The sequence below is a fragment of the Stylophora pistillata genome, chromosome 8, assembly GCF_964205215.1.
Source record: "Stylophora pistillata chromosome 8, jaStyPist1.2, whole genome shotgun sequence".
Lineage (NCBI taxonomy): Eukaryota > Metazoa > Cnidaria > Anthozoa > Scleractinia > Pocilloporidae > Stylophora > Stylophora pistillata.
The window spans coordinates 1,890,091-1,917,665 of NC_142526.1; the positions used below are offsets into that span (position 1 = coordinate 1,890,091).

Consider the following 27,575-nt stretch of genomic DNA (forward strand, 5'->3'; position numbering starts at 1 on the left):
TGTTAGATATATCAGCAATCGTCGAAACAAAGGTTTAAAAACTTTTTGTGTTTGTTGTTACGCTTAGGTCGTCATAAAAGAGACAGGAAACTGTTCTGAGACAATGTACCCCAGGAGCTGGGACGTAGAGGAGTTTATTGGTCAATACGCGAAAGTCAGACTCGTTGACGAGAAGAGCTGCTGTTAGGGTCACATTAACTTTGATGACCTTAAAGGAGATATGATTTGTCCTCACGATTTGGAAGAGCTAAACTGACGAAACAGCGGCTTTTAAAAGTAGCTTACCACCTCAAGTCAGCTTTTTTGCAAACAGTCACCTTGAAATTAGGATTCAACAGCTTTTGGCGTGGTATAGTACTTGCTTTGTGCTGGTATAAATAGGCACAAATCACTCTGTTTTCGTAGACAGCAGCAAAGCATTTTGAAACAATTTTATGCATATGTCTGTGAAGGCTATGGTCATATCATCCAACCGGTACATCTGTTTACAGCGATAGTTAGGAGGGTCTATTGCTTTAGATGCCCGCCATCACATATTAAAGTGCTTTTTCTCGCTGAAACGTCTGTTTAAAGCATTAAAGGACACACGATATTTACTTTCTAAAATCCATATCTAAAAGCTCCAAGCAGATTCTGTTCGGGATCAGATCGGTTGAATTAAGTCATTTGTCGGTTGACGGTAAATTTTTTTAATCGTCGTTTAGAAAACGAAATAAACGCGCGAATTTGGCTGTAGTTTTGCATAACCGGCTACAATTTTCCAATAATCTTCAGTCGAGTTAATCCTATAATTTGTGCGTTAAATACTACGTTTTTGGTCTTCAGCAATGTGTCTTATTAGCGTAATTACATTATATTTGCTATCGCTGGGCGTATTAATAGCCCGCTCAACCAAGTGGTGTACTTGTGTGAGGAATCGCATGAGGATCTCAAAATCCTTGCTTATCAGAGATCAAATCTCATTAATGCTTTTATCGGTCTCCCCGATTTTCTTCTGGCACTTTTTCATTCTTGTTCCCAGCTGACGGAAGAGCGCCTGCTTTGTCTTTCGTAGTCTTGCTTCGAACGGTTCTCTGCCTCCCTGGTCTGTAACTTTTTACCCATTCTTTCCGATTACCACCTCTTCTGGAATATTCTCTACTGTCAAAGAGGTCATAAATGTAGTGGCACTGAATGGCATACTAGAGGAACAGGGTAGTACGCCACAGGATGTGTAAAATAACTGGCTGTCCACTCTTTAATCCGTTTAAAGGACTCCTTTGAGATAGTTTCAAAGTCCTTAGGATACTGAAGTACACTAAACATCTTATGTTTGAAAATTGTGGATTTATGGTATTGATGTTTTCTATGAGACGATTAATGCCTCTAAGAAGAAGCTGAACAGACTGTTGCGTCTTTTGTGACACTATCCCCTGAGGACCATTTTTTTCTGCCATTTCTTCAGATTGTATTTCTTTGGAAATTGTTGATTTGAAATGTCCTTTTTTTTACTCATATTTTCCCGAATTTCTGTGCTCAGCAATGCGTTGATGAAGGTGTCGGGCTGTGTATCTGACATAATCTGCATCATACAGGTCACATGAAAAAAGATAAACAACACCCTGCCTATTCAGTAACAATTGAAGGCTTATTAATTTCTTTGGGTTTAAGATTTTGCCCAATTTCTTGCTGCGGAACGCCATATTGCGGATCATTCTTTATAGTATTATTGGACCAATCTATGTCAGAAACATTCATGTCACCAGCAATGATAATTCTAGGAAAGGATACATTAGCATGCAAACAATCCAATGGATGGTTGAGAGCATGAAGTGGTTGTACGTCGCTTCCTGGTGGACGATAAAAAGAAGCTATAGACAGAGGCTTCTGATTATCCATTTCAATTTTGATCCATAGAGCTTCAGCTTGACAATCAAGTTGGGTTTGACCTGCTGCAATAGAGACCTGTAGATTCGACGACGACTTCGAGGACGAGTATGAGATTTTCCGCGCGCGCATACTGAGCATGCGCACTAGCCATCATGCCGTCACGCAAATCTGTCAACTCGTCGCCGGCTTGTCGTCGACTACGAGATTTCTTGCAGAAGTCGTTCTCTCTAGGACGAGTTTCCAAAGGTGAGTTTTACATAACTCTTCAACCTTAGTTTTTATGAACAGCTTAGAGATAACCTAGTCTGTGATGTCCTTGGAAAAAAAGGTATTTTGTTAAGGTCAAAACAGGCTCAGGAGACCTAATTTTCTCCGTCTTGTTACCCAAACCCAAAACAAGTTTTGAGTGTAGTTTTTGGCTCCAAGCCAAACCTTAGCCAAAACCTTAGTACAATTAGCTTCACCTTTCGTTCTTATTTTCGTCACTTCATCTTAAATTTCTAATTTCCGATTTACCGATTACAAGCATAGTACATTAAAGCTGGAGGAAAGATAAAGATAATTCCTGTTTGTCCTCTCAATTTAGGCTTTGTGAGTAGCTCAATTCTTGGGTATTTACTTTCTCCAAAAGAGATGTTGTCTTTATTCAACTTAAGTTAGTCACCAAGGTTGTTGTTGTTGCCAGGAATTTCTTAAAATGGAGGGAATATAAGCTCAAGCTCAAGTTATATCAAAGCAACATTGTTAATCTTTTTCAAAATGATCTTTCAAATTTCTAACTTGAACCCATCCAAACCTGGAAAATTAAGCTTACATTATTGTATCTCTACAATATTTATGATGATAGGATTAGGTAGAAAGTTGGCAAATAACATGCATAAGATAGACCATGGAACACATTGCTGTTCAGAAGTTGAGAATAAAAGCTAGATAATCAAGTTAGCTTTCCTAGCACTGACAAGCTCCTTTTCAATTTATGAACCAAAATGTTTATTGTTATGCTTGAATAAGTGCCCCAGGAACTTTACAGAATTTCATTTGTTTGTTTTTAATAAGGAAAGGCCTCATATAAAGGGATGGGTGTTAAGGACCTTAATTACCAGATCTGAGCAATGTTTTAGTCAAGCACTGTGAGAGTAGGATCTTACCTAAAGAAATGACACCATGACCCCAGCCAGGGCTTTTATTTGTAGAAACCACTTAAAATTAATCTGTAAATAGCTTTCTTATGATAAGTTGTTGACCTGCAACAAATGGGAATGAAGTTTTACAAGTTTTCTTTGTTCGTCCAGATATGTCTACTAATCACTTAAAGCGAGAGATTTTCATCTGGAAAAAAGATGACTTGAAATTACTTAGAGAAGTCATCCATGAGGAGCCATACAAACTTCCTGTCGAGGACGAGCCATACAAATTTTCCTGTCCTAAGAGGGGAGCAGCATGGACCAATATTGCTGATAATCTGGTTCAACGTGGTCTTGTGAAAGCTACTCAAAGATCTGTTCGCGGTCGGGTTAATTCTTTAATGGAGGAGTACCATGCTAGAGAGAAAGAAGAAAAGAAAGCAAGTGGGGTTGAGGTAGAGTTTTATGAAGCATATCAAGCTCTAGCAGAGATAGATGAGCGAATGTCAGAGAAGGAGGAAATAATCACAGGAAAAAGAAGCAACATAAAAGGAGACTGCAGAGCATATGAGGAGGAAAGCTGTTGAAAGGCTGAGCAGTACAAAGAAGAGAAAGAGAGTTGGTACATATGATGCACGATCCTCGCAGTAGAAATATATGAATTTCATATATTTCATTGTATCTCAAAGAGAGTTGGTGTTGCAGGTGAAGGTGACAATAATTCTGATAATGGAGTATCGCCAATTAAGAAGAAATCAAGTCACACCAATTTGGTTTCAATGATGGAAGCCTCCACTGCAATGAAAAAAAATGAGCGAGAAGAGCATCGGCAGGTTCGCAACAGAAAGTTGGAGCTGAGAGCTGCTGAAATGCAGCAACAGCGACAATTCCAGACAATGTTACTTCATCAGCAACAGCATTATGAACAACAGCAAGAAGCCTTGAATATGGCTATGTTGAACACTATGAATGAACTTTTAAAACGTATCAAGAACCCCTAAAAACTGACATTGCCTGAAAGTAATTTTTGCAGGATTTTTGTGATAAGCGGTGTGTGTTATTTAATGAAATTTGACATGGTACATGTTTTTCCACAATGATTTTAAGACCATAATATACCTCTTACTAACTGAGTTGTAAACTTTTACTTGTTATGAACTTTGTAAATTAGTTTTAACCATGATACAGAGTATAAAACTGCTCATTACTTCAAGCCCATAAATATTTCTACAATACTAATACATGCACACATCCTTTTGTACATCTACAGTATTATATATCTTCGACTCTCAGAATTCCACAAGCTAGTGCCATAACCATGGGAATTACTGGAAACGAGCAAAGTTGTCATAGCAGACTGTTTTACAATTTAAGGAATTTTTCTAAGGTTTCCAATAAACCTTTTTACCAATGTCACGCAATCCCAAAGTTTTCACTCAAAGGAAAGATATGGCTCACTGCTTGGTTTATCATGCCAAATATAGTAAATATATGCCAATGTTCATAAGAATCTGTTGCAAACTCATGAAAATATGATGGCTCAAACTTGCCAATTTTTAAAAAGAACTGTATGCTGGCTACTTTAAATACTACTACTACTTTAAAACTGAAAGTATTCTTGGATAGTGGGTGGCAGCAAATCAAACAAAGCACTGGTGCTGGAGCCATAAAAACGGGTAAGGGCATTTCTCAACAGACCACTTGTTGAATACATGGTACCAACTGGACTAAGTCCAGTTTTAAGGTTTTTCTTAAAGTCTAGAAAGGCAAAATAGGATGTTATGTCATTAAACACCCACTCCACTGATGACCTCACTTTGCTCATGGAGGAATTAAATGCCTCTTCATCCGCAGTAAGGTGGCCTTTCTTAATAGGGGCCTGTAAGTGCATCCTCAAAGGGTAGGCTAGATTGCCATAAATGCATGATGGTTGGCCTGTTTGGTTAAAGGAGTACTGTTCCAGTTGACACAGCAGTCCTAACATCCATAACATTGCAGAGTCATGTCTTTTTCCTTCTGTTAACAAACCCAAATAATTAAAATCAACGTCAGAAAAGCAGATCTATTTGGTTAATAACTTGCCATAGTTTGATTTTGATTGAACATTATTCATGAACAGTCAACTTTTTAAGTATGGTATTGAATAAAGCATATTGAAATTGATTCAAACATTTTCAAAAGTAGTGCACACCGGGCTTCACAAAGACAAAGATGAACTCGCAAAGACAATGTTTGCAGAGCAAACTCATTGAAAGAAGGCTGATCCCTTCAAAGAAAAATATGATCCGTTTTTGTTATAAAAATGTCAAGAACTTACTTTCAAAGGTTTGTATTAAACCTTCTATGTCCTTTTGTCTTAACCAATAACCTACACCATACTCACTTCCAGCCTCGATTCTCTCACACATAAAAGACCAACATGAATTTTTAGGAGCAGGGGAGGGGTATATGAGCTAGTCTTCAATGGGTGAAATCTCAGGAAGAGAATTTACATCTCTCTTCTTTACACAGGGTTAATCCTTCTGATATTTAATAAAGCGGGCTTTTGTTTCTTTTCTTTAAAAAAGAACAGATATATAATTCTCTGTTTTTGATTACATTTTTAAATGCCCCACCTCAGCCAACCCTCTCTGATCAAATGCCCCATGGCGGGGACCTACAATATAATTTCTCCTGAGCTTTTAACAGTAATGTGACCATAAACTAATTCAGTAGTTCACGTTAGCTACTTCACAACATACCTATGGGAAAGTTAAGAAATAACACTTTATCCTGTGAATGGACACTTAGTCAATTGCAATTGTTACGCTTGAATGTTGAACCTGAATTTAAGAAATGTAGAACTCACCAAAGAGCTGTTTCCTCAGCGGTCCGCATAACTCCGATGACCGCACTCTGAAAATACCTTCACCACCCAGAGAAAATTGTACATTTAGACTGAAAACAGAGCTCCAAACTTCTACTATTCCCTTCAAGAAATACGCCTCGATCCCCATTTTCGCCCAGCGCACATTACTAATAGTTAGCACATTTCTCAGGTAGCATTTTCTTTGCATTTTCGATACCGTGATGATGTAATGAAACCAAAATATACGTACAGTACATGCATGAGCTTACCTACAGGACCAAACAAATTGGCGATCATGCCATTCGGAGCCACAACAGACTGGAACTTTAAGCAGTGCACTCGTTTGTGGCCATTATACATGACGCACTGGTTTTCTCTGGGCCGGCAGATCGGTCTAATCGTCCCATCGACGAAGCCCCAGCAGTTGCCTAAGGCTGCGCCTTTCTGGTTGATGGCTCGGGAAAATTCGTCCAGATGATGCGGCTGTAACCAAGGCTGGTTGAGATCTTGAAGAAGATGGCCTTGAGTATTGACAACGTGGTCAGTTACTTCTGCTAAAATTAAGCTGATTTCGGGAACCGAGCGACCGAAACGAAGAACAATGTCACTCAGTCGACACGGATACGCAAATCTCTTCAAAAGCATAAGAAGACCTTCCTCTCCAGAAACCACAGTTCCATTTGGGCAGGTGAATGTTTCTAGTATTCTGAGAGCTTGACTAAGAAGATGTATTTCAGAGGGAGAAAACCTGAATTCAGCTTTCACCTCAGCTTCTGACATGTTTTCCATTTGCAACTCAATTTTATCATATTTCTAATACGGAAACGGCGGGTTTTTTCTGGTGAGATCACTGAAAATACTTATTACTTGCTCTTCATCGAGTACGTCGTCGAGGTACAGCATCTGACATGCTGCTAACATATTTTTCCTCGAAAGCATTGCGCACGAAACTAAGTAAACAAAAAACTCGCACTCGTTGCGACATCTAAATGTTGCAATTTGACAAGAGCGCGTACGAGTGCCAGTCAATAGTGCCAATTCCGCACGGCCAAAACTTGCACTCGTCCTCGAAGTCGTCGTCGAATCTAAAGGTCTCTAATAATAGAATTATGTACAGCGATAAAAGCCCCACCTCCAGGATTGGCATCGATTCGATATTTACGAAATATATCGTAGTCGCTGGGGAAGACCTCAGAGTTTTTGATTGACTCATCAAGTTTAGATTAAGTTCCTATCATAATATGAAGTTTCTAGTTCTCGACCTTAGCTTTGAAGAGGCCACTTTTTGTTGACTCTTGATACTGTTGCAATTGAGATTTAAAACTTTCAGGTTTTTCAAGTTTTGTTTTCTCCCTCATTCTTCGAGTTGGGAGTGAAATGATCTGACAGGTTTGAATCAATGGATGAAAGCGAAGAGAAGGAGTTATTATTAAGGTTACTTTCCATGGACGAGTTAAATAGTGAATCAGAGAAGTTCGGTAGCCCGCAGTCGCAACATATCCACGAACACGACGAATTTGCCAGGATATCGTACATACGATCGCCAATTATACAGCAACGAGTGTGATACCATCGATCGCACGAATCACAGTAAATGCCCCTCTGGTTTATCTTAACAGGTTTGCTACAAATTCCACAAGGGAACTTTATCGGGCCAGGGTTTTGATGAATATCTCCGCCTAGGAGAAGGAGGAAGAAAAATACTCTTGTCGTCGTGACCTTTCTTGGCGAGCCCAAAATGGCGGCCAGGCAGCGAGTTGGACTTGTACTAGAGTAAAACGCTTCCAGGCCAGATTCAGGTGGCGGCTTGATGTTGTTTTCCAAGAACGAGTAACGTGGAAACTAATCATCTCCCAGTTCAGGTTAGCATGAGAGCCAAGAGTGAAAAAGGGAAGCAAACAGGAGAGGAAAAACTAGAGCATAATAAAAACGTGACCGCCATTACATGCATCTCAGGATGTAGTATTTCGAAAAAGAAAATTGTTGATAGCAGAACCAACGAGACTCATCGGAGAGCCAAGGTGGCTAAATATAGAGCGCAACGTAGCACATTCTGCATTGAAAGCTTCTGTTGTGGACGACAAGGCATAGGCACGATGTATCATCGTCTTTAATGAAGAGTCTTTATAGCGTTTATCAGTGTGACTTTGTTAATAGGCAGTGTGTTGTTTATCTTTTTTCAAGTGATCTGTGCGATGCAGATTATGTCGGATACACAGCCCGACACCTTCATCGACGCATTGCTGTTTACACAAAATTCGGCAATCGGTATACATTTCATAGAAACTCACGGCAACAAAAACCTCTTGAAAGAAAACCAATTCAAAGTTATAAGAAAGTGCCAGGGCAAATTCGATTCATTTGTATTTGAAATGCTCTTCGTGAAGAATCTTAATGAAGCCTAATTTAATTATCCAGGCAGACCCCATACCTGCGAAACTTTTTGTTTAATACTTTTAATCATCTTTTACTCACGTTACAGCTTTTGATCAGCTATTGTTTTGTAAGTATTTATAGACTGGAACTCACAAACATATTTTGACTTGATAATGACGTTTAGCTAACGTCGAAACGTCGTCTTTTAGCAATTTTTTTTAATTTTAAAATGTTTTTAAGAAATTTTTTATCGCAATTTGTTAGTGTCAGATTTCAAAAAAGGCTAAAAAGTGGAAATTCTCAAAGAACATGTTAATTGTTAACTCGGGTAACATAACGTGCCACGGTCACCCAATTATTCGTGTCTCAACAGTTACCTTAAAGAGAAACGACGCTAACTTTCAAGTGCGTGTTGAAGCGCGGAGCTGCAGAACTGGTATAGTGCTAAACTAGAAAATATTTGCCTTGTTAACAAGGGACATTTCTTTATTGGAAGTTGTTTTTTAGCTGCTTTATTGCCCCATGCAAATGAAACTCCTGTAAAACCAATAGAAAGCGACTCTCTTACGCTAGACTATACAAGCATCTATGCAAATTAATCTACCTGATCATGAGGGTTTGAGAGGCAACACTTCGATTTAATACGCTTCTTAGGCTTCTCAATATGGCTCGTTCATGCACAGAAGTTTAGTCGCTTGATAATAGTCAACAGCTCCTGTAAAAGTAACGTTTGCTTTAGTTGCATTATCATTTCGGATTCTAAATCTAGCCTCAAGTAAAACGCCGCAAGACACCTGCTCTCGCTAATTTTTATTTTGTGGACTCGACAAATTCGTGATCGTGAAAGCCTTGCTGTCAATGATATGTCATCATACTAACTTAATGATGCATCATTAATTAGATACGGCAGTATATCCAAGAAGTTTGGAATATTGTTAGCCTTTGCTAAAATTGCCCGTCAAAATAAAGAGTTCTTGTTTTACATTGGGCAATCTTCGTCATTCAATCGGAATAATAGCTTGGAACTTCATTAAGAATTAAGCCGCTAGTTAACTTTGGTACGTGACGCTATACCATAAGGTTATATGTTTTGTGAAATGATACTGTATTTAGAGAAACAGCCGCAGTTGAGCTTAACATCCTACCTCTCATGCGATAAAATAACAGAAAATGGTGTTCACGAATCCTCAAATAGAGCTATTTTGAAGGCAATAAAAATTTTTTACTCATTGCTTTCGTCTGATTGGCTAAATAGCTACTGGATATTCCCCGCTGGCATCTTTGTGACCAGAATCGTACGTACATAATCCATAATCTTTGAAGCAGCACCTGTCTTAGCCACGAACAACAGCACGAATATCTCCTTGAAAACATTTTGTTGAACAAGCCAACTGCAGTCAGTTCAAGTTTTCGAACATTTCGTAAACACATTGGCATGTACAGCAATTTTCCACCTTAAGCAGGACAGAGATGGCTGTTGTTAAAATAATACAAACTGCTCTTTCAAGTCTTGGCTGGTAACTTCTTATCCTAGGAAACAAACGAATGGCAGAAACGTGCAGAACGAAACTCGAAGCTGCCGTAATAATTTTAAGCTTCTTCTTTCAAAGCGGTATCATTATTCCGATTTCCTCTGAATGTTCCGGTAAGTCAATTTTGCAATTTGTAAACGATGGATTTGCTTTGTCTAGTTTTAGGAGAGTTCTGTGAAAATTAATGTCAATTATAATTGGTACATCTTCTCACTGAAAAATACCCATTAGTGCCGCTGTTGGCAAAACCCGACGCAGTGATTAAATTTCCAGTAGACTTATGAACCGACATATAGAGCATAGCATAGTTCTTTCTGCCAAGATCGACTATAGAAGGGATGTAGTTTAATTGCTTTCTTCTTTGTCGAATAGCTCCCCTCTGGTTTTTACAACTTGATTCAGTGTACACTCAATCTAACGGTAAAATCACAGAGATACCTGCTGAGACAAGTTCTTTCTTTAGTAAAAAGCCGACATGCAGAAGTTTCAAACTCCTAGGATGACGCTGCAGGGAAACCTCTCAGAGTACAATAAGGCAGCAACAAACCACTATCCAGTGTCTCTCGAGGCAAACTAATTTGTTAAGGATATTACCCTGCCATTATCTTATTCTAAACCAAAACTATACTTGAAGTTGTTTTGTCATTTGCAAACCAAAGAGGTGAAGAATGCCGATCCATTGTTTTCAAAGAACCCATAAAGGACAAAGTGATGATAGGCCACCTAATCAGGCTTGAAGAGGTGCCCCATCAAGGCAGCTGTAATGTACTGTGTTATATGGAGCCCAATTGTGTGTCCATAAATATTGGGCCTTCACAAGGAGGAAACTACATTTGTGAGTTGAACAATGCTTCGGACGAGAGTCCAGGCTTGTCCTATCCTCAGAGCAAAGAAGATTATAGCCATCTCAGTATCGAGGTAAAGTGACTTATTTAGACGATGAACAATTGTTATTGGTCTAATGAAAGATGAAGTGTAATTATTTCTTGCCCGCTCTTACTTTATCAAAAAACCACGAGAAGTTATCGTTCCAGCAAGAATGTGTCCCTTTGAGATTACATGATAACCCGAGAAGGTAAATTAGCCATGGGTGTTTATAATACGAGGTCATTTTGTCTTCACCAGAATCCCTGTAGTAGCAGTCCCTGTTTCAACAATGGCACATGTCGAGCTGGATACACTGATAAAGGATTTCGTTGTAAATGTCCTTTAGGATTCACTGGTATATACTGCGAGAAAGGTAATTAAACACAAAACTGTAAAGTGGAATGAATACCGAATGATAATCATCGGCAGGATGAAAATTTCTGTGTTTTTTGTTGTTGTTGTTGTTGTTTTTTTTTTTTTTTTAATGTAGCCTGCAGCCTTGACTTTGAAGATGGAATCGGCGGTTGGGAAATGACAGGCAGAGCTTTCATTTACCAGCCAACATTTGGTGACAATCCGGTCGCGCGCTATAGAGAAAGCGCCCAGCTGCAAGGGAACTGGTGGGTGGGAGGAGCTGAAAAACGGCCCAAAGAGAACGATCCCGCAGGATGGCAGCATCCAGATGGACCCGACGTACCCCAAGGAACTCTCACCTCACCTTGTTTTCGTATCGTTGGCAAGAGTATCTCGTTTCTCGTTGGTGGGGGATGTAAAGTAGATAAAGTTCGTGCGGAGCTTATTGTCAACAACCAGGTGAGATTATATGATAATAATAATAATAATAATAATAATAATAATAATAATAATAATAGTAACAACGACAAAGCTTTTTAGGATTAGTTAATGTACATTTAATTTTTACTCCATGGGTCACAGGTTACGGTTTTCGCCCTGTGCTACCTGATTAGAATGTAGCATTCAGTTGTTTTCTCGCGATAATAATAAAATATTTATATAGCGCCTATCCTTTTCAGTGCCAAGCACGTTACAATGCCTTAAAGAGGACTAAAATCGTAAACCTATATATATATATACTAACAAAATTACAAAATGCAGAAACTAGGATAGTTCATAAACTTGCTTAAAAAGAAAGGTCTTCAATCTAGATTTCAACTTGTTTACATCGTCGATTGATCTAATGTCAATAGGTAAATCGTTCCAAAGTATAGGGGCAATAACTGAGAAAGCCCTTAAACCATAAGTCTTTAAGTTATAGGGTTTGATAATAAGACGCCACTTGTCTGAAGATGAGCGAAGGTACCTCGTAGGTTCATAAACATGAATTAGGTCAACCAAATAATCAGGAGCTATATTGTTGAGTATTTTAAAACAAATAAAGATTACTCTTTGCTCCACCGGCAGCCAGTTCAGCTCCTTTAGAGTATCGCTTATGTTATCAAACTTACTTAAGCAAGCAATCGCACGTGCTGCAGCATTTTGGACACATTGCAGTTTGTTAATTTCATACTTGGGAAGACCATACTAAAGTGGGTTGCATAGATCCAGCTTCGAATTTACAAATTCGTGTACAAGAACTTTAGCTGTTATGACATTGATATATTTACGAATCTTAGCTATATTTCTTAGGTGGTGGAATGCCCCTTTAACTATGTTGTTAATATGAAAAGACATCATTACGGTGTTATCGAAAATGACGCCGATATTACGCGCCTTATTTGTAGGCTCCATGATATCAGTTCCTATTTTAATAGAAGGTAGTCGCGGGGGCTGTCTGAACTTAGAATGGAGAATAAGAAGTTCGGTTTTATCAGTATAGAGTTTCAGTTTGTTAGTAGTCATCCAGTTGGTGATATCAATAAGACAGCTTTCAATCCGGGAAATTGTAGTGGTAAGGTCATTCTTATCATCCCAACTGAAGGTGGTATATAATTGAGTGTTATCAGCATATAGATGGAAGTCTATGTTATGGCATCTTATTAGGTCACCTAGTGGGGTCGTGTACAAGAGATACAGTAACGGACCCAACACGGACCCTTGGGGCACGCCAAATCTGAGCGGACGAATTGAGGAAGTAAATCCATCAATCTGAGCAAACTGGGAACGATCCGTAATATAAGACTGAAACCACGAAAGTCCTTTACCTTTTATACCAAACCTGGAACGCAGTGTGTGTAATAGGATCTTATGGTCGACAGTGTCGAAGGCTGCTGATAGGTCTAACAGCAAGACAACAACACATTGTTTACCATAGATTGATCTCAGAATATCATTTTTAACACGTAGAAGCGCTGTTTCACAACTATGATGTTTCTTGTAAGCAGACTGGAGACTTTCATCCAGATCATTGTCAGACAGATAATTCGTCAGACGTCTGGCTGCAACTTTTTCAATAACTACGACAACTACACGACCAACTGAAACAACTGATACCAACTGACCTACTTGACACCGTTACGACAATTACCGACAAACGAGCCAACATGACGACTGAACGCGCCCGCACTGGACATCAACGACAAAGAAGAGAAACGAAGGAAACCAGACGACAACTGCGTAAGTAACATTTCTTCTCGTTCCTTAGACAAGACTGAAACTCAGGTAATATCATACAGACTAAAACACTCAGTAACACCTAAACGTATATCGACCGAGGCTATTGTATCTAGTGTTGAGGCGGCTCTGTCTCGGCAACAAGAACTATCTGAGCCGACCAAGGATAACATCAGAAGCAGAATTGCCTCCACCATACGATCAACGTCACTACATAACACCAACTTGACTAAACACGAACAACGCGCACTGAAACGACTGAGAAACGACGAGAACATAGTCATCCTACCAGCCGACAAAGGACGAGTTACTGTTGTAATGGACAAAACTGACTATCACAACAAAATGGACGCACTAGTTAGCGACAAACGAACCTACGAAGAACTCAAACGTGACCCAACTCCTGCACTTCAAAGTAAACTCAACAGTAAACTACTGACACTCAAGAAAACGAACGCCTTTGACACCCAACGATACTATCGACTGAAGTGCTCGGTACCACAGCCACCGAAACTATACGGTTTGCCGAAACTACACAAACCTGGTCTCCCGATGCGACCTATTGTTTCTTTCTGTGGCTCTCCCACATATCAACTATCCAAGTACCTGACGACAATACTACAACCGCTAACCCACAAATCCAGACATAAACTACAATCCACTGAAGACTTCATTAACGCTACCAAGACTGTTCAGATACCTGACGACTACAAATTAGTGTCATTTGATGTGAAATCACTGTTCACAAGTATTCCACTTCAATTGGCATTACAATGTACTGAGACTGCAATCCGGCAATCTACCGACCCCCTACCGCTACCGACAGACGACATCATGGACTTGCTAAACATTTTCCTAACGTCTACTTACTTTCAGTACAACGGTAAACACTACAATCAGTTAAACGGCACTGCCATGGGGTCTCCAGTTTCTGTTGTTATAGCAGATATTGTGATGCAGAACATCGAGGAACGCGCCCTCTCGACTTGCCGAAAAACGATACCGCTTTGGTTACGTTACGTTAACAACACATTCACCACCGTTCGACACGACGAAATCGACGCATTCCACAACCACCTTAACGAAAAAAACACTGACATACCGTTTATCAGAGAAGTCGAAGAAAATGGCAAACTTCCTTTTTTAGACTGCCTGGTAAGCCACAACGACAACTCATTACGGACGACAGTTTACAGGAAACCGACACACACCGACCGATTACTGGACGAGTCATCCTACAGCCCTACATCACACAAAGCCACAACTATCAGAACTCTAACATGACGCGCACAACTAGTATGCGACTCGACAGACAGCTTAGCCGACGAGAACAGATACCTTCACCGCGTTTTTTCGAAGAACAACTACAGGAACGACTTCATCCGACGAAACACTCACCGATCCACTACCATTACAGAAACAGACGACACCGCAACCCTTACGACTACAGCAACCATACCGTACATAAAAGGCATGTCTGAAAACATCTCGCGCACCTTACTACCCTTCAATATCCGCGTCGCCCACAAACATATCACCACACTACGTCAGTTACTAACCAGCGTTAAAGACAAAGAACCAAAGAACCAGCCTAAGAACCAGAGAACCAAAGAACCAGCGTTAAAGACGAACCTCGGAACAGACAGGGAACGATTTATAAGATCAATTGTTCCGACTGCCAAGCCTCCTACATCGGTGACACTGGCAGAAACCTCACAACAAGACTGACTGAACACAGACGGGCGACGAGGAAAGGTGATGTCAGTAATCACATTGCTGAACACCCTCGACTTATCAACCACAACATTGACTGGGACTCTGCGCAATGCCCAACCTACAGCACTGACTATTTTCAACGACTGACTCTGGAAAGCTGGTTTACTAACTTAGAACAGACTCCCCTAAACAGATGTCAACAACTACCCGCTCCATACAAACGACTCATTCACGACATAAACATCACAAACGACCGAAAAATAACGACCTAACTTTACTGACAGATGTAAACAGACCAATCACGACCGACTTACGTCACTTGAGTCTTACAGCCAATAACATCACGGCAAAACCAACCGATCATTTTACACGAACTGGAATAAGAACATTCTACTGGCAACAATCATTCACTTGACTCTGATGATGACTTCCGCACAGGTTGTCGAAACGTCAGTCACTACCACCGACAACAGTCCTTCTTAGGACTACAATCACCCGGACGATCAGACTACACCTTCACATTTTTCAATAACCTTAGACAAAAACTTCAGGCAGGTCGAAAGTTAAAAAAGAGTTCGAAGTCTAGGGACGGTTTCTTCAGCAGAGGAGACAACACTGCATTTTTTATGGAACTTGGCATTGAGGCTGAATTAAATGAAAGGTTTACGACATTTTTATTAATAGGTAGTAGATTTTCAATACAGTAACGTAAAATAGAAGCCGGTACAGGATCAAGAGAACACGATTTAGCGGCAATTTTTTCACGAGACCAGAAAGTTCATCCTCTGTGGTGGGAGAAAATTCGCTTAGACTATTATTTCCTTTGACTATTATTTATCTTTTGATTCTTTTAAAACAACTTACTTGATTGATCAAGGTATCACAGATTTGGCTTGCAAAATTGCGAAACCATTTTGAGCTTCGTGATATCCATAAAGTTCGCTTAGGTTTAAAATGATATATTTACAGGGAAAAAATATATTTAAAAAGTAAAATCTGAACATTTTCGACCCTTGGTCATCAGCTACGTAAGTGATGATGACCCTGATCACAACCAAGTGTCGAAAGCGTCTGATTTTACTTTCCAAATATTTTTTGACCTAGAGATGGCTTAATTTGAACTAAATTAAGGGAAATAATTTGGATATATCAACAAAGTTGAAATGATAAATTGGCCACCGTAACGATTACAAAAGCTGACGTTTGGAGCGTTAGCCCTTCGTCGGAGCGAATGGAGGAATTGTGGGTTGTGTGTGCTTTTAAATGCAGAAAATGGAGCTACGTTATTGGTGGGAACATGGCAACGAGAAAAACATGAATAAATTAGTGGAATGAAAAGCGTTCGTCGATCCCTGTGGGATTTAGACTGCCGGTTTGAAAGATGAGCTTTCGTTCAAGAGTTTTACGGCTTTCCGTGCTACCTAAGTGTAAGGAAAGACCGCAGACTGCCATATGTTGCTTAAAATGATTAGGTAAATTAAAATGTCCAGCGACTGGTTTTAATGTGTCCTTGTTATTCCATTCCACGTCTCGAAGGTGTTCTCGGAATCGGTCAACTAGTCTTCTGCCTGTTTCGCCGATGTATATATTTTTGCAAGAGGTGCAAGTTATGCAATATATTACATTGGCGGAGGTGCACGTGAAGTGATCGGTGATCTTAATGGATCGTTTGGGTCCCGATATTTTATCAGTGTTGTGAATGAAAGGAAACGTTTTGCATCGTGCACGAGCGCATTTAAAAGAGCCTGGCTGGTCATTAGTCTGAAAAGAACTTCTGACCAAAAATTTGCCTATGTTTTTGTCGCGTTTGAATGAAATGAGAGGAGGCTGCGAAAAGATACTGCTTGCCTCTGGATCGTTTTTAAGTAATTTAAACTTTTTAAGAATGATGGATTTAACTGAGTGGTTGTGAGGGTGAAACGTGAGAGTGAATGGAATGCGGTCGGAATCTTCCTTATGCGACGTTTGTGGTGCTGAAACTTTAATGTCTATTCTATTCTTGAATACGATCAACCAACTCATAACTAAACAAGAATTGCCGGCCACAGCAAAAAATCTAATCATAACCACTCCTAGAACTTCTTGTATTTACTTTTTATCTAAAATTCACAAACCTAACAACCCAGGTCGATCGGCCCGTTGTCTCGGCTTGCAGTTGCCCTACCGAACTTATCTCCAGCTATCTAGACAAAATTATGGCTCCCATCGACAAAACTTTACAATCATATATTAAAGACAGCCAACACGCTCTTCAAATATTTCGAGACTTTAATTTCCTTGGCCAAAACAAACTTCTTTTCACCATGGATATTACGTCTCTTTACACTGTCATTCCTAATGGCGAAGGCCTTCTGGCCCTTAAACATTTTTTTGATCAACGTACTGTTAAGGAACCTAAATCTGAAACACTACTACGCTTAGCCGAACTAGTGCTCACACTCAATTCTTTTTTTTATGCGGAAACAAGTTCTTCAAACAAACCAATGGTGTAGCCATGGACACCGAAATGGGACCTAGCTATACCAATCTATTTGTCGGTTTTGTCGAACATCAATTTTTCAGCCAATACAACGGCTCCAAACCTGAACTCTATGGTCGCTACATCGACGAATGTATCGGCGCTACCTCCTCTACCAGAGAGGAGCTCACTCAATTCATAACCGCAGTCAATTTTTTTCACCCGGCTCTGAAATATACCCCGGAAATTTCTGACAATTCTTTATCCTTTTTAGACATTAAAGTTTCAAATGAAGGCAACGGTTTATGCCCTAGTGTGTATTACAAACCTACAGACTCGCATAATTACTTGTTCTATTAGTCTTCGCATCCAACTCACGTTAAGAATTCCATTCCTTTTTCTCAGTTTCAAAGACTTCGTCGGTTATGTAGTGATGACTCTGATTTCCACCACAAATCAGAGTCAATGTGCTAGTTTTTCGATAAACGTGGTTACCCTGTTTCTGTCGTTCAAGCGGGTTACCACCGCGCCCAACTTATTGATCGACAATCAGCACTACAAACGCCACATAAGGAAGATTCCGACCGCATTCCATTCACTCTCACGTTTCACCCTCACAACCACTCAGTTAAATCCACCATTCTTAAAAAGTTTAAATTACTTCAAAACAATCCATAGTCAAGCATTGTCTTTTCGCAGCCTCTGTTAATTTCATTCAAACGCGACAAAAACATAGGCAATTTTTTTGTTCAGAAGTCCTTTTCAGACTAATGACCAACCAGGCACTTTTAAATGCGCTCGTGCACGATGTAAAACGTGTCCTTTCATTCACAACACTGATAAAATATCGGGACCCAAACGATCCATTAAGATCACCGATCACTTCACGTGCACCTCCGCCAATGTTATCTATTGCATAACTTGCACTTATTGCAAAAAGATATACATCGGCGAAACAGGCAGAAGACTAGGTGATCGATTCCGAGAACACCATCGCGACGTGGAAAGGAAAGTCAAGGCTAGGACACATCGAAACCAGTCGCTAGACATTTTAATTTACCTAATCATTCTAAGCAACATATGGCAATCTGCGGTCTTTCCTTACACTTAGGTAGCACGGAAAGCCGTAAAACTCTTGAACGAAAGCTCATCTTTCAAACCGGCAGTCTAAATCCCACAGGGATCAACGAACGCTTTTCATTCCACTAATTTATTCATGTTTTTCTCGTTGCCATGTTCCCACCAATAAGGTAGCTCCATTTTCTGCCTTTTAAAGCACACACAACCCACAATTCCTCTATTCGCTCCAACGAAGGGCTAACGCTCGAAACGTCAGCTTTTGTAATCGTTACGGTGGCCAATTTACTATTTCAACTTTGTTGATATATCCAAATTACTTCGTTACCCCCACCGACGAAGCCCCAAACAGTTTCTTTCGAAACTATCAGCCTTTATCAACTTAAGGGAGAGTCCGCGAGATAACCAATTTGGCGTCTGGCTCTCCACGTTTCACTTTATTAGTTTTTGGCTTACCCTCCTTCGAAATAGCATTTTCCCCCTAAGAAAAGCATTGCAAGTAAATTAATGTATGGTCAAGTCATGTTAGAGATGTCAGCAATCGTCGAAACAAAGGTTTAACAGCTGTTTATGTTTTTCGTTACGTTTAGGTCGTCAGAAATGAGACAGGAAACTGTTTGGAGATAATGCACCCCAAGAGCTGGGGCGTAGAGGAGTTCATTGGTCACTACGCGCAAGTCAGACTTGTAGATGAGAGTTCTGGTGGTTATGGTCACATCAACTTTGATGACCTTAAAGGAGATATCATTTGTCCTCACGATTTAGAAGAGAAAAACTGAAGAGAAAGCGGCTTTTAAAACTAACATATCAAGTCAAGACACCTCGAAAGTACGGTGAAACAGCTTTTGACGTAGCATAGTACCTGTTTTGTGCTATCGTAGATGGGCAAAATCACTGTTTTTTTTTTTTTTTGTCGAAAATCCGCATATGAAACAGTTTTATGCACGTGACTGAGAAGGCCTTAACCATATAATACAATCGTTAGGTCGGTTTAATGCGATGATGAGGATAGTCGATTGCTTTAGATGCTAGCAATCGCATCATATTTACTTTTCTTAATATTTGCTTTACAAAATCCATATCTGTAAAAACTCTTAGTAGATTCTGTTCGGGATTATATATTGAAATAATTTTTGAGTAACTGCTTCCAAACAGGTTCCAGAATGGAGGAATATTGATGTTTTATTTGACTCTTGCAATGCTTAATCTTTAGTTATTATACAGAAGGACTTTAAAATTTATTAATACATATTATTTAGCGTAATAAACGTTCTCGCGCACAGAGATATCCAATAATTCTCTTTTGATATAAATATCACTTTACGTTGCGGACAAAATAGTTTGGTTTTAACCCTTAAATACCACATTAAACTACCGCCAAACCCAAGGTCGTCTACAGAAAATAAAATGTTTCCAAGGCTCCTTCAACTAGGCAAACACAAACACTTGACTGATCATAAATCCCACAAATTCACTTTCGGTTTTAAAGCAAATCAAGTGATGAAGCCTGAGCTCTTCCCTATAAAATCTTACAGTAACTAGTGAATTGTATTGATGTAAGAGGCTAGTTGTGGCAGGTTGAAGATTTTTTGCGTAACTGTTGACGTTTGTGTAGAAGTAAGAAGTTTGCAAAGGTTTTTGATAATTCTTCTTTGCTCGAAAAGTCACTTTGAATTGAAAGTTTATATGTTTGCACGAATAAAGGCAGTTGTTCACCTCCAATGAATAATAAAGTGCCAAAAAATATTTTTAAGCTATGTTTAATCTCTTGGTGCTTGATAGAGAGGAGATTAAATAACGTTTGTTTGGAAAATTTTAATGTAGCCTCGTTAATGCTTATAATAAGTGAATGAAGCACTCGATTTGAAAAGCCACAGTGATGGGCTTGCAAAAGGAAGACAGTTGCAAGAAATACGAACAAAACGTTTTTGCTCAAATATATTTGGTTAACCAGCACAAGCAGGTTGGGAAAGAAAGATGTCTATCACCCTTTCTGTGACTCGATCTCCCAGGGAAACGCCAATTATTAGACATCCTTACAAGTAAACAGTGTACTCGGTTATTCATGCATTTATGTGTGTCTATCTGGGTGTAATCAGACGCTAATTCAAAGTAGAGTTTATTATTTCCTCGAAAATATTCATAATCGTGGGAATTATGACCATTTAGTATAGTGGTACATGAGAAAAACGAAAAATTTTAGAGGTCTGTTGACCATTTTTGCTTGAGCTCAAGTTATGCATTACTTATTTGTGATCTGAATTCCACCTTTTCTTAAAGTAGCTCTATATTTAGATTTATACGTGTGCACACCACCTGAATGCAAAATTTTCAAAGTCAAAACAAAAGAAAACCGTCAGACTCGTTGATGAGAAGAGCTGTTGTTGGGATCACATCAACTTTGATGACCTTAAAGGAGACATCATTTGTCCTCACGATTTAGACAAGAAAAACAGAAGACACAGCGGCTTTGGTAAGTAGCTTAAGTTAGTAAACCAGCTTTCCAGAGTCAGTCGTTGAAAATAGTCAGTGCTGTAGGTTAGGCATTGCGCAGGGTCCCAGTCAATGTTGTGGTTGGTAAGTCGATGGTTTTCAGCAATGTGATTGCTGACATAACCTTTCCTCGTCGCCCGTCTGTGTTCAGTCAGTCTTGTTGTGAGGTTTCTGCCAGTCTCACCGGTGTAGGAGGCTTGGCAGTCGGAACAATTGATCTTATAAATCGTTCCCTGTCTGTTCCTCGGTTCGTCTTTGTCTTTAACGTTGGTTAGTAACTGACGTAGTGTGGTGATGGGTTTGTAAGCGACGTCGATATTGAAGGGTAGTAAGATGCGCGAGATGTTTTCAGACATGCCTTTTATGTACGGTATGGTTGCTGTAGTCGTAGGGGTTGCGGTGTCGTTTGTTTCGGTAGTGGTAGTGGGTCGGTGAGTGTTTCGTCGGATGAAGTCGTTGTCGTAGTTGTTCTTCGTAAAAACACGGTGAAGGTATTTGTTCTCGTCGGATAAGCTGTCTGTCGAGTCACATATTAGTTGTGCGCCTCGTGTTAGAGTTCTGATAGTTGTGGCTTTGTGTGATGTAGGGTTGTAGGATGACTCGTCTAGTAATCTGTCGGTGTGTGTCGGTTTCCTGTAAACTGTCGTTCGTAATGAGTTGTCGTTGTGGCTTACCAGGTAGTCTAGAAAAGGAAGTTTCCCATTTTCTTCGACTCCTCTGGTAAACTGTATGTCAGTGTTTTGTTCGTATAGGTGGTTGTGGAATGCGTCAATTTCGTCGTGTCGAACGGCGTTGAATGTGTCGTCAACGTAACGTAACCAAAGCGATATAGTTTGTCGGCAAGTCGAAAGGGCGCGTTCCTCGATGTTCTGCATCACAATATCTGCTATAACAACAGAAACTGGAGACCCCATGGCAGTGCCGTGTAACTGTTTGTAGTGTTTACCGTTGTACTGAAAGGAAGTAGACGTTAGGCAAATGTTTAGGGTCGGTAGATTGTCGGATTGCAGTCTCAGTGCATTGTAATGCTAATTGAAGTGGAATACTTGTGAACAGTGATTTCACATCAAATGACACTAGTTTGTAGTCGTCAGGTATCTGAACAGTCTTGGTAGCGTCAATGAAGTCTTCAGTGGATTGTAGTTTATGTCTGGATTTGTCGGTTAGCGGTTGTGGTATCGTCGTCAGGTACTTGGATAGTTGGTATGTGGGAAAGCAACAGAAATGAAACAATAGGTCGCATCGGGAAACCAGGTTTGTGTAGTTTCGGCAAACCGTAGAGTTTCGGTGGCTGTGGTACCGAGCACCTCAGTCGATAGTACCGTTGGGTGTCAAAGGCGTTCGTTTTCTTGAGTGTCAGTAGTTTACTGTTGAGTTTACGTTGAAGTGCAGTTTACTAACTTAGAACAGACTCCCCTAAACAGATGTCAACAACTACCCGCTCCATACAAACGACTCATTCACGACATAAACATCACAAACGACCGAAAAAGAACGACATAACTTTATCGACAGATCGAAACAGACCAATCACGACCGACCTACGTCACTTGAGTCTTACAGCCAATAACATCACGGCAAAACCAACCGATCATTTCACACGAACTGGAATAAGAACATTCTACTGACAACAATCATTCACTTGACTCTGATGATGACTTCCGCACAGGTTGTCGAAACATCAGTCACTACCACCGACAACAGTCCTTCTCAGGACTACACTCACCCGGACGATCAGGCTACAACTTCACATGTTACCCCCGGGTTCAAGCCATTTACTGCAGTAGTATGTTATGTAGTATGTAACCGCCTCCCAGTTAGCTCAATGGATAGAGCGCTGGACTGTTGTGCGGGGGGTCGAGGATTCGAGCCCCGGCCGGAGCAATACTCAAGGTCTTAAAACAAGTGAGAAGAATATGCTACCTTTCTTCAACGTAAAAAAATGGTTAGATATTCTAGTCTTCTCGGATAGGGAAGAATAAATGAAGGTCCTGTCTCCTGCAGGGTTAGGGGTAGGAGACGTTAATTTCCCACACACGAGATCACTGTGTGATGGGTGTCCTCCCCTGGGGTGGTTGCTGGGTGGGAGCCGGCCATGAAAAGCCCCCATGGGGAGTGGTCAATTAATATATGTATGTATGTTATAAGAGGTTCTTTCATATTAGAATATAGATTCTCCCTCATTGTTCTTAACCTCGAAACTTCATCAGGTAATTTCTCGAAAGATTTTTAGAACTAGTGGAGAGTCTTACAATTATAGGTTTATTGCGGTTGGAGATCTCCTCTTTGTAAGAAAAATACTTAAGCTTAAAGTTGGAAAATTCTTAAAACTACTTTTGTAAAATTTTCAAAGGGATAAGTGCCTAGCAGTAGCTAGTTAGATCAACGAAAAGTGATTATGAAAATGACTGGCGTGGGTAAAAAAGGCCTTTTACAAATGTGGTGGAGGAGAACGATGAAGAACAAATGGTGTTTTAGTCTACAGAGGGAGAAATGAACTCGTGATTTGCAGAATGAAGTAAATCTGATTAGAGCGCCTCTAAAAACTTACATAGAAAACTTTATCCCATCCCATTGTTTGCCTCCTTGTCAGTGTCACATATATATCACAGATGTATTAGGAGCTATTGGCCATATCTTACTTGTACTTCCTAAGTTGCGCAAGCAATATACATATACTTAATTCATTTTCGTAACAGCGGCAACTCTGTAATACTCTTATACCCTTGAATCGAGGAAATACATGATTAGATAAAAATTTAAACATTTTTAACAGAATTTCACCTGCTCCACAAGTAGCTTTATTTTGAGGGGTATGGCTGGTTTTGCCTGCCAACTGTATGCAAATGCTTTAAATATTCCATAAAAGAGAGCGACTAGCCAAAAGGGTAAAAAACGTTTTGGTTTTTGTTTGTAGTCATTACAGAAAGCCAAACTCCAAAATAAGGGGTTCACTTTTGGCGGGCTCGTCAAGTTATCATTCACCTGGTAGGATCAATCATTGACAATGATGATAATGATAAAAACATACAAATTGTCTGCATTATCTTCTGATTATTTGATGTTGAATACTGCTATTTCAATACTTTTTGTTTAAAATTTACCTTTAAGCCATGATTAAAGCAGTGAATTTCTGCTTGTTCAGCATTTGAGGCAGGAGAAAGGAATTGAAGTGCACCTCAATGGGGAAAGAATTTTTTTTTCTCCAAGTACGTGATAATTTCTCAGAAAGGTAATTTAACTACAGCGGAAATTCAAACATTGATTTATTGCGTCAGCTAACGATTAAACAAAAAAAAAAAAAGGGGGAAAATATCTTTCGACATGCAGCTGCTCCATGCAAAACAGCACATGTGGAATGTGGGTTGCCTTTCATATGGTAAGAACCTCTTTTTCTTATTATGAAATAATATTCGAGCAACAGTGTTTTTTATCATGCACCGGTGAGCTTTAAATCCTTATAATTATTGTGGTTTAGCCGACAATTGAACAGTGGCTGGGCAAGAGAAAAATCAAGAAAAGGGCTTCAAATGCCAATCACTCGGGGTTTTGAAAATTTCTTCGACTCCGTTGATCTGTGCAACAAATTATTTCCCTGAGAAGTGCATAATAAGGTGGAATTGCTCGTATAATAAAGATTTCTATAACTACTCTTGCAAAGGAAATGAGAGCATGATTGCCCTAATTTTAGGATTTTTGCAATTCCCTGGCCTTCCCCATGACAAATGCCATCCTCCATGGCAAATGCCATCCTCTCCAGCCATAAATCAACGATTTCAGTTTTTCAAACGTACACGCTTTGGTAGTTCCTCGAGGTAACATGGAAAATTGATCGATGATTTTTTAGACAATAATTTACCAATCCAACTCCTTTCAAGTCCGTGAAATGTACCGTAGATTTAAAACGTTAGAAGCCTTGAAAATCAAATCATAAAGCAACTTGAACTTCCATTGGAAAGAGGAGAGAAAGTGCTAGTCAGGAATCAGCCAACTTCGAAGCAATGTACGTGAGTAATATCGAAATCACCAAATGGAAAGCGTCACCAGCTTTCACATGAAGACGGCCATGACAAGATGAAGGACGTCATGTTTACATAAAATTTCACATTTCCCCGACTTCTTTCAAAGATGTAAATTTTTTGAGTGAAAGTAAATTCTCTATTCCTTGACGTCCATGGGGTAATTCGTTTTTCCTTGTCATATTACTGATCTGTGGAAACCATGGAGGGACTAGAAATTTTTAAAAATGCTGCAAGGGAACGCAATGCAGATTTACGGTTTTATATAGTTGAAACTGCACGAATTGTATAGAGTCAAACATCTTAACCAATGGAGGTGTTTTTAAAGTGAAATGTTCATTCTTAAGTGTATTTTAATGCACGAAAATAATCGAATGATCTAAAGTTTGATATCGAGTTATGCACAAGTAGCCTTTTATCTCAGATTTGTAACACACAAACGGTAAATGGTGTCACTAAACTCAGAGACTAACCAAAATTCAAGTGCAAAAGAAGGAGCGAGTGGGGGGGACTCGCATTTTCTTTTAAATCTTCTTTTCTTTTTTTAATCGAATAAAGCTGGCCGGGAATTACTACAAGACTAAAACGATCTTACTTTTTTCAGAAAACAGCTCAACTATATAATTGGCAGATACAAGTCCTTCGTTAATCCTTTAATTTCAAAGGGTGACTAGTTTCTAATTTCTTTCCGAAGGTATCGCTACGTTGTTGCCGGACCAAACGCATAAGGAACAGCAAGGAGCAGATACATACTGATGCTGAGTTGTAAAGGGTTAAAAGAAAGCATATCTCATCATTTCGTTGAGTATTCTTAAAATTTTTTTCCTCAGAAAAAATGCAGGGTGACATGATTCGTCTCGTAATCTTCGCTTCAATTCTGGACTACGCATCTGCCAATGGCCAGTGCAGGACAGCGATCAACATTCAAGGTATGAGACTTGAAGGATTCGTGTTTTCAAGGATGTCCGCATCAGCTCCCCATATCTGTGATGTCCGATGCGAACGAGAAATCGCCTGCCAAAGCTATAACTACAACAGGAAGGAGAAGATCTGCGAATTGAACAACCGCACCAAAGAGGCCAGGTCTGGACGTTTACGCTTAGATCCTGCTTGGTTCTATATTAAGCGTTTGAACGAAAGAGGTTTGTAGTCATTTGGGAGTGGAATTTTTTGTTGAGATTTCTTTTATTCTTTCTTGCACAAGCACCCACGAAAGCTGCTGTCTAATTATATCCAAAAAAAGTGAAGAAAGTTTTAACCAGCCTAATAATCCTTCTTTTATTTTTTGAGGTGTTCTTGCAGCTTTAACTAGATCAAAAGTTTTCATCGAAGTGTGTTCGTTGAAGTTTTAAGTTATAAAACCAGCAGTTAATAGCATGATTAAAAAATTCGATTTAGTTTGATTTTGGCTTTTTCCTTCTAATTGTTTTCGTTTATTTTTAATTACTGTAATTGTTTTTTCTTTTTATATCCCGCAGCCTGCAACTTTGACTTTGAAGATGGAATCGGCGGATGGGAAACGACAGGCACAGCTTTCATTTACCAGCCAACATTTGGTGACAATCCCATCGCACGAGGTAGAGAAAGCGCCAAGCTGCAAGGGGACTGGTGGGTAGGTGGAGCTGAGAATCGGCCCAGGAAAGGTTCTCCTCCAGGAGGACAACACCCAGACGGAAGCGACCCACCTCGGGGAACTCTGACTTCTCCTTGTTTCCGTATCGTTGGCAAAAATATCTCGTTTCTCATTGGTGGGGGCTGTAACGTAAGCGTTATTCGGGTGGAGCTTATTGTCAACAACCAGGTGAGTACGATTAGATTATGTAGAAGTAGTTCTTTCCACCTCTTTTAGCTTTGTTTTCTTCGTTTTGTTGTTGCTGTTTTCTTAACTTTTGGCCTTCTTTGGCCTTCACTGCAAATCCTTTAAGATCAAAACTTTGTTTGTGTTCTTTATAGGTGTGGCCTATATGGACTAAAATTAATTTAAGAAGAAGTGATCTTTTCGTCTCGTCCAAAAAAAGCATGAAGATACCGTATATCCTCGAATAAACGTCCATATTCTGATAAGCGACATTTCTTGACTAAGTGCCCATCCCATGGGCCGTAATGTCAAACAACCGCCCCTCTTTTTCCCTCACTCTCTTAAATAGCAAGTATACAAGGAAAACCTATATATTTTACTACTTTATTTGTACATTTTTAAGCTTCGGTTTCACAGTAGCTGAAACAAGATTAATTCCCTGCTTTCACCTTTGAAGCTGCTTGTGTTTTTTGCTAGACCGTCAGAAAAGAGACAGGCAACTGTGAGGAGACAATGCACCGCAAGAGCTGGCACGTGGAAGAATATATTGGTCAAATAGCTCGCGTCAGACTATTGGACGAGACGGCTTGTTGTTGGGGCCACATCAACTTTGATGACCTTAAAGGAGATATTATTTGTCCGCATGATTTAGACAAAGAAAAGTGTGAAGAGGTAGAAAGAGCATGAAGGATCATCGGCTCTTAAAACCTAACTTCCCTCTGGTTGTTCTCCAACGTTTCTGTAGCAAATCCTTTCCAAATAAACCATGGAGATTCGAATCTATTTAATGACGTCACAATTGACTGCGGGGAGCTCAGGGACCGCGT

The 27,575-nt window shown here is 39.7% G+C and overlaps 2 protein-coding genes and 1 pseudogene across 3 annotated transcripts; 2 read left to right on the top strand and 1 right to left on the bottom strand.

Moving 5' to 3' along the window:
* Positions 1–3,584: 3,584 nt before the first annotated feature.
* LOC148724406 (uncharacterized) lies at positions 3,585–7,828 on the bottom strand (annotated as a pseudogene).
* A 1,707-nt stretch (positions 7,829–9,535) lies between these two features.
* Positions 9,536–20,223, top strand: LOC111339163 (uncharacterized). 2 transcript variants are annotated; one of them, XM_088729254.1, is made up of 5 exons: positions 9,536–9,862; positions 10,411–10,667; positions 10,875–10,989; positions 11,107–11,429; positions 19,029–20,223. In XM_088729254.1, the coding sequence occupies exons 1-5, from the start codon at positions 9,763–9,765 to the stop codon at positions 19,215–19,217; spliced, it is 984 nt and encodes a 327-aa protein (XP_088585380.1). In that variant the 5' UTR covers positions 9,536–9,762; the 3' UTR covers positions 19,218–20,223. The 2 variants fall into 2 exon arrangements, with proteins under 2 accessions (XP_088585380.1, XP_088585381.1); XM_088729255.1 differs by having other exon boundaries at positions 10,441–10,667; positions 19,029–20,222.
* Positions 20,224–25,785: 5,562 nt separating this feature from the next.
* LOC111339166 (uncharacterized) lies at positions 25,786–27,559 on the top strand. Its single transcript, XM_088730323.1, has 3 exons — positions 25,786–26,092; positions 26,417–26,751; positions 27,226–27,559. Exons 1-3 carry the CDS (start codon positions 25,786–25,788, stop codon positions 27,433–27,435), a joined length of 852 nt encoding a protein of 283 aa, XP_088586449.1. The 3' UTR covers positions 27,436–27,559.
* Positions 27,560–27,575: the final 16 nt, after the last annotated feature.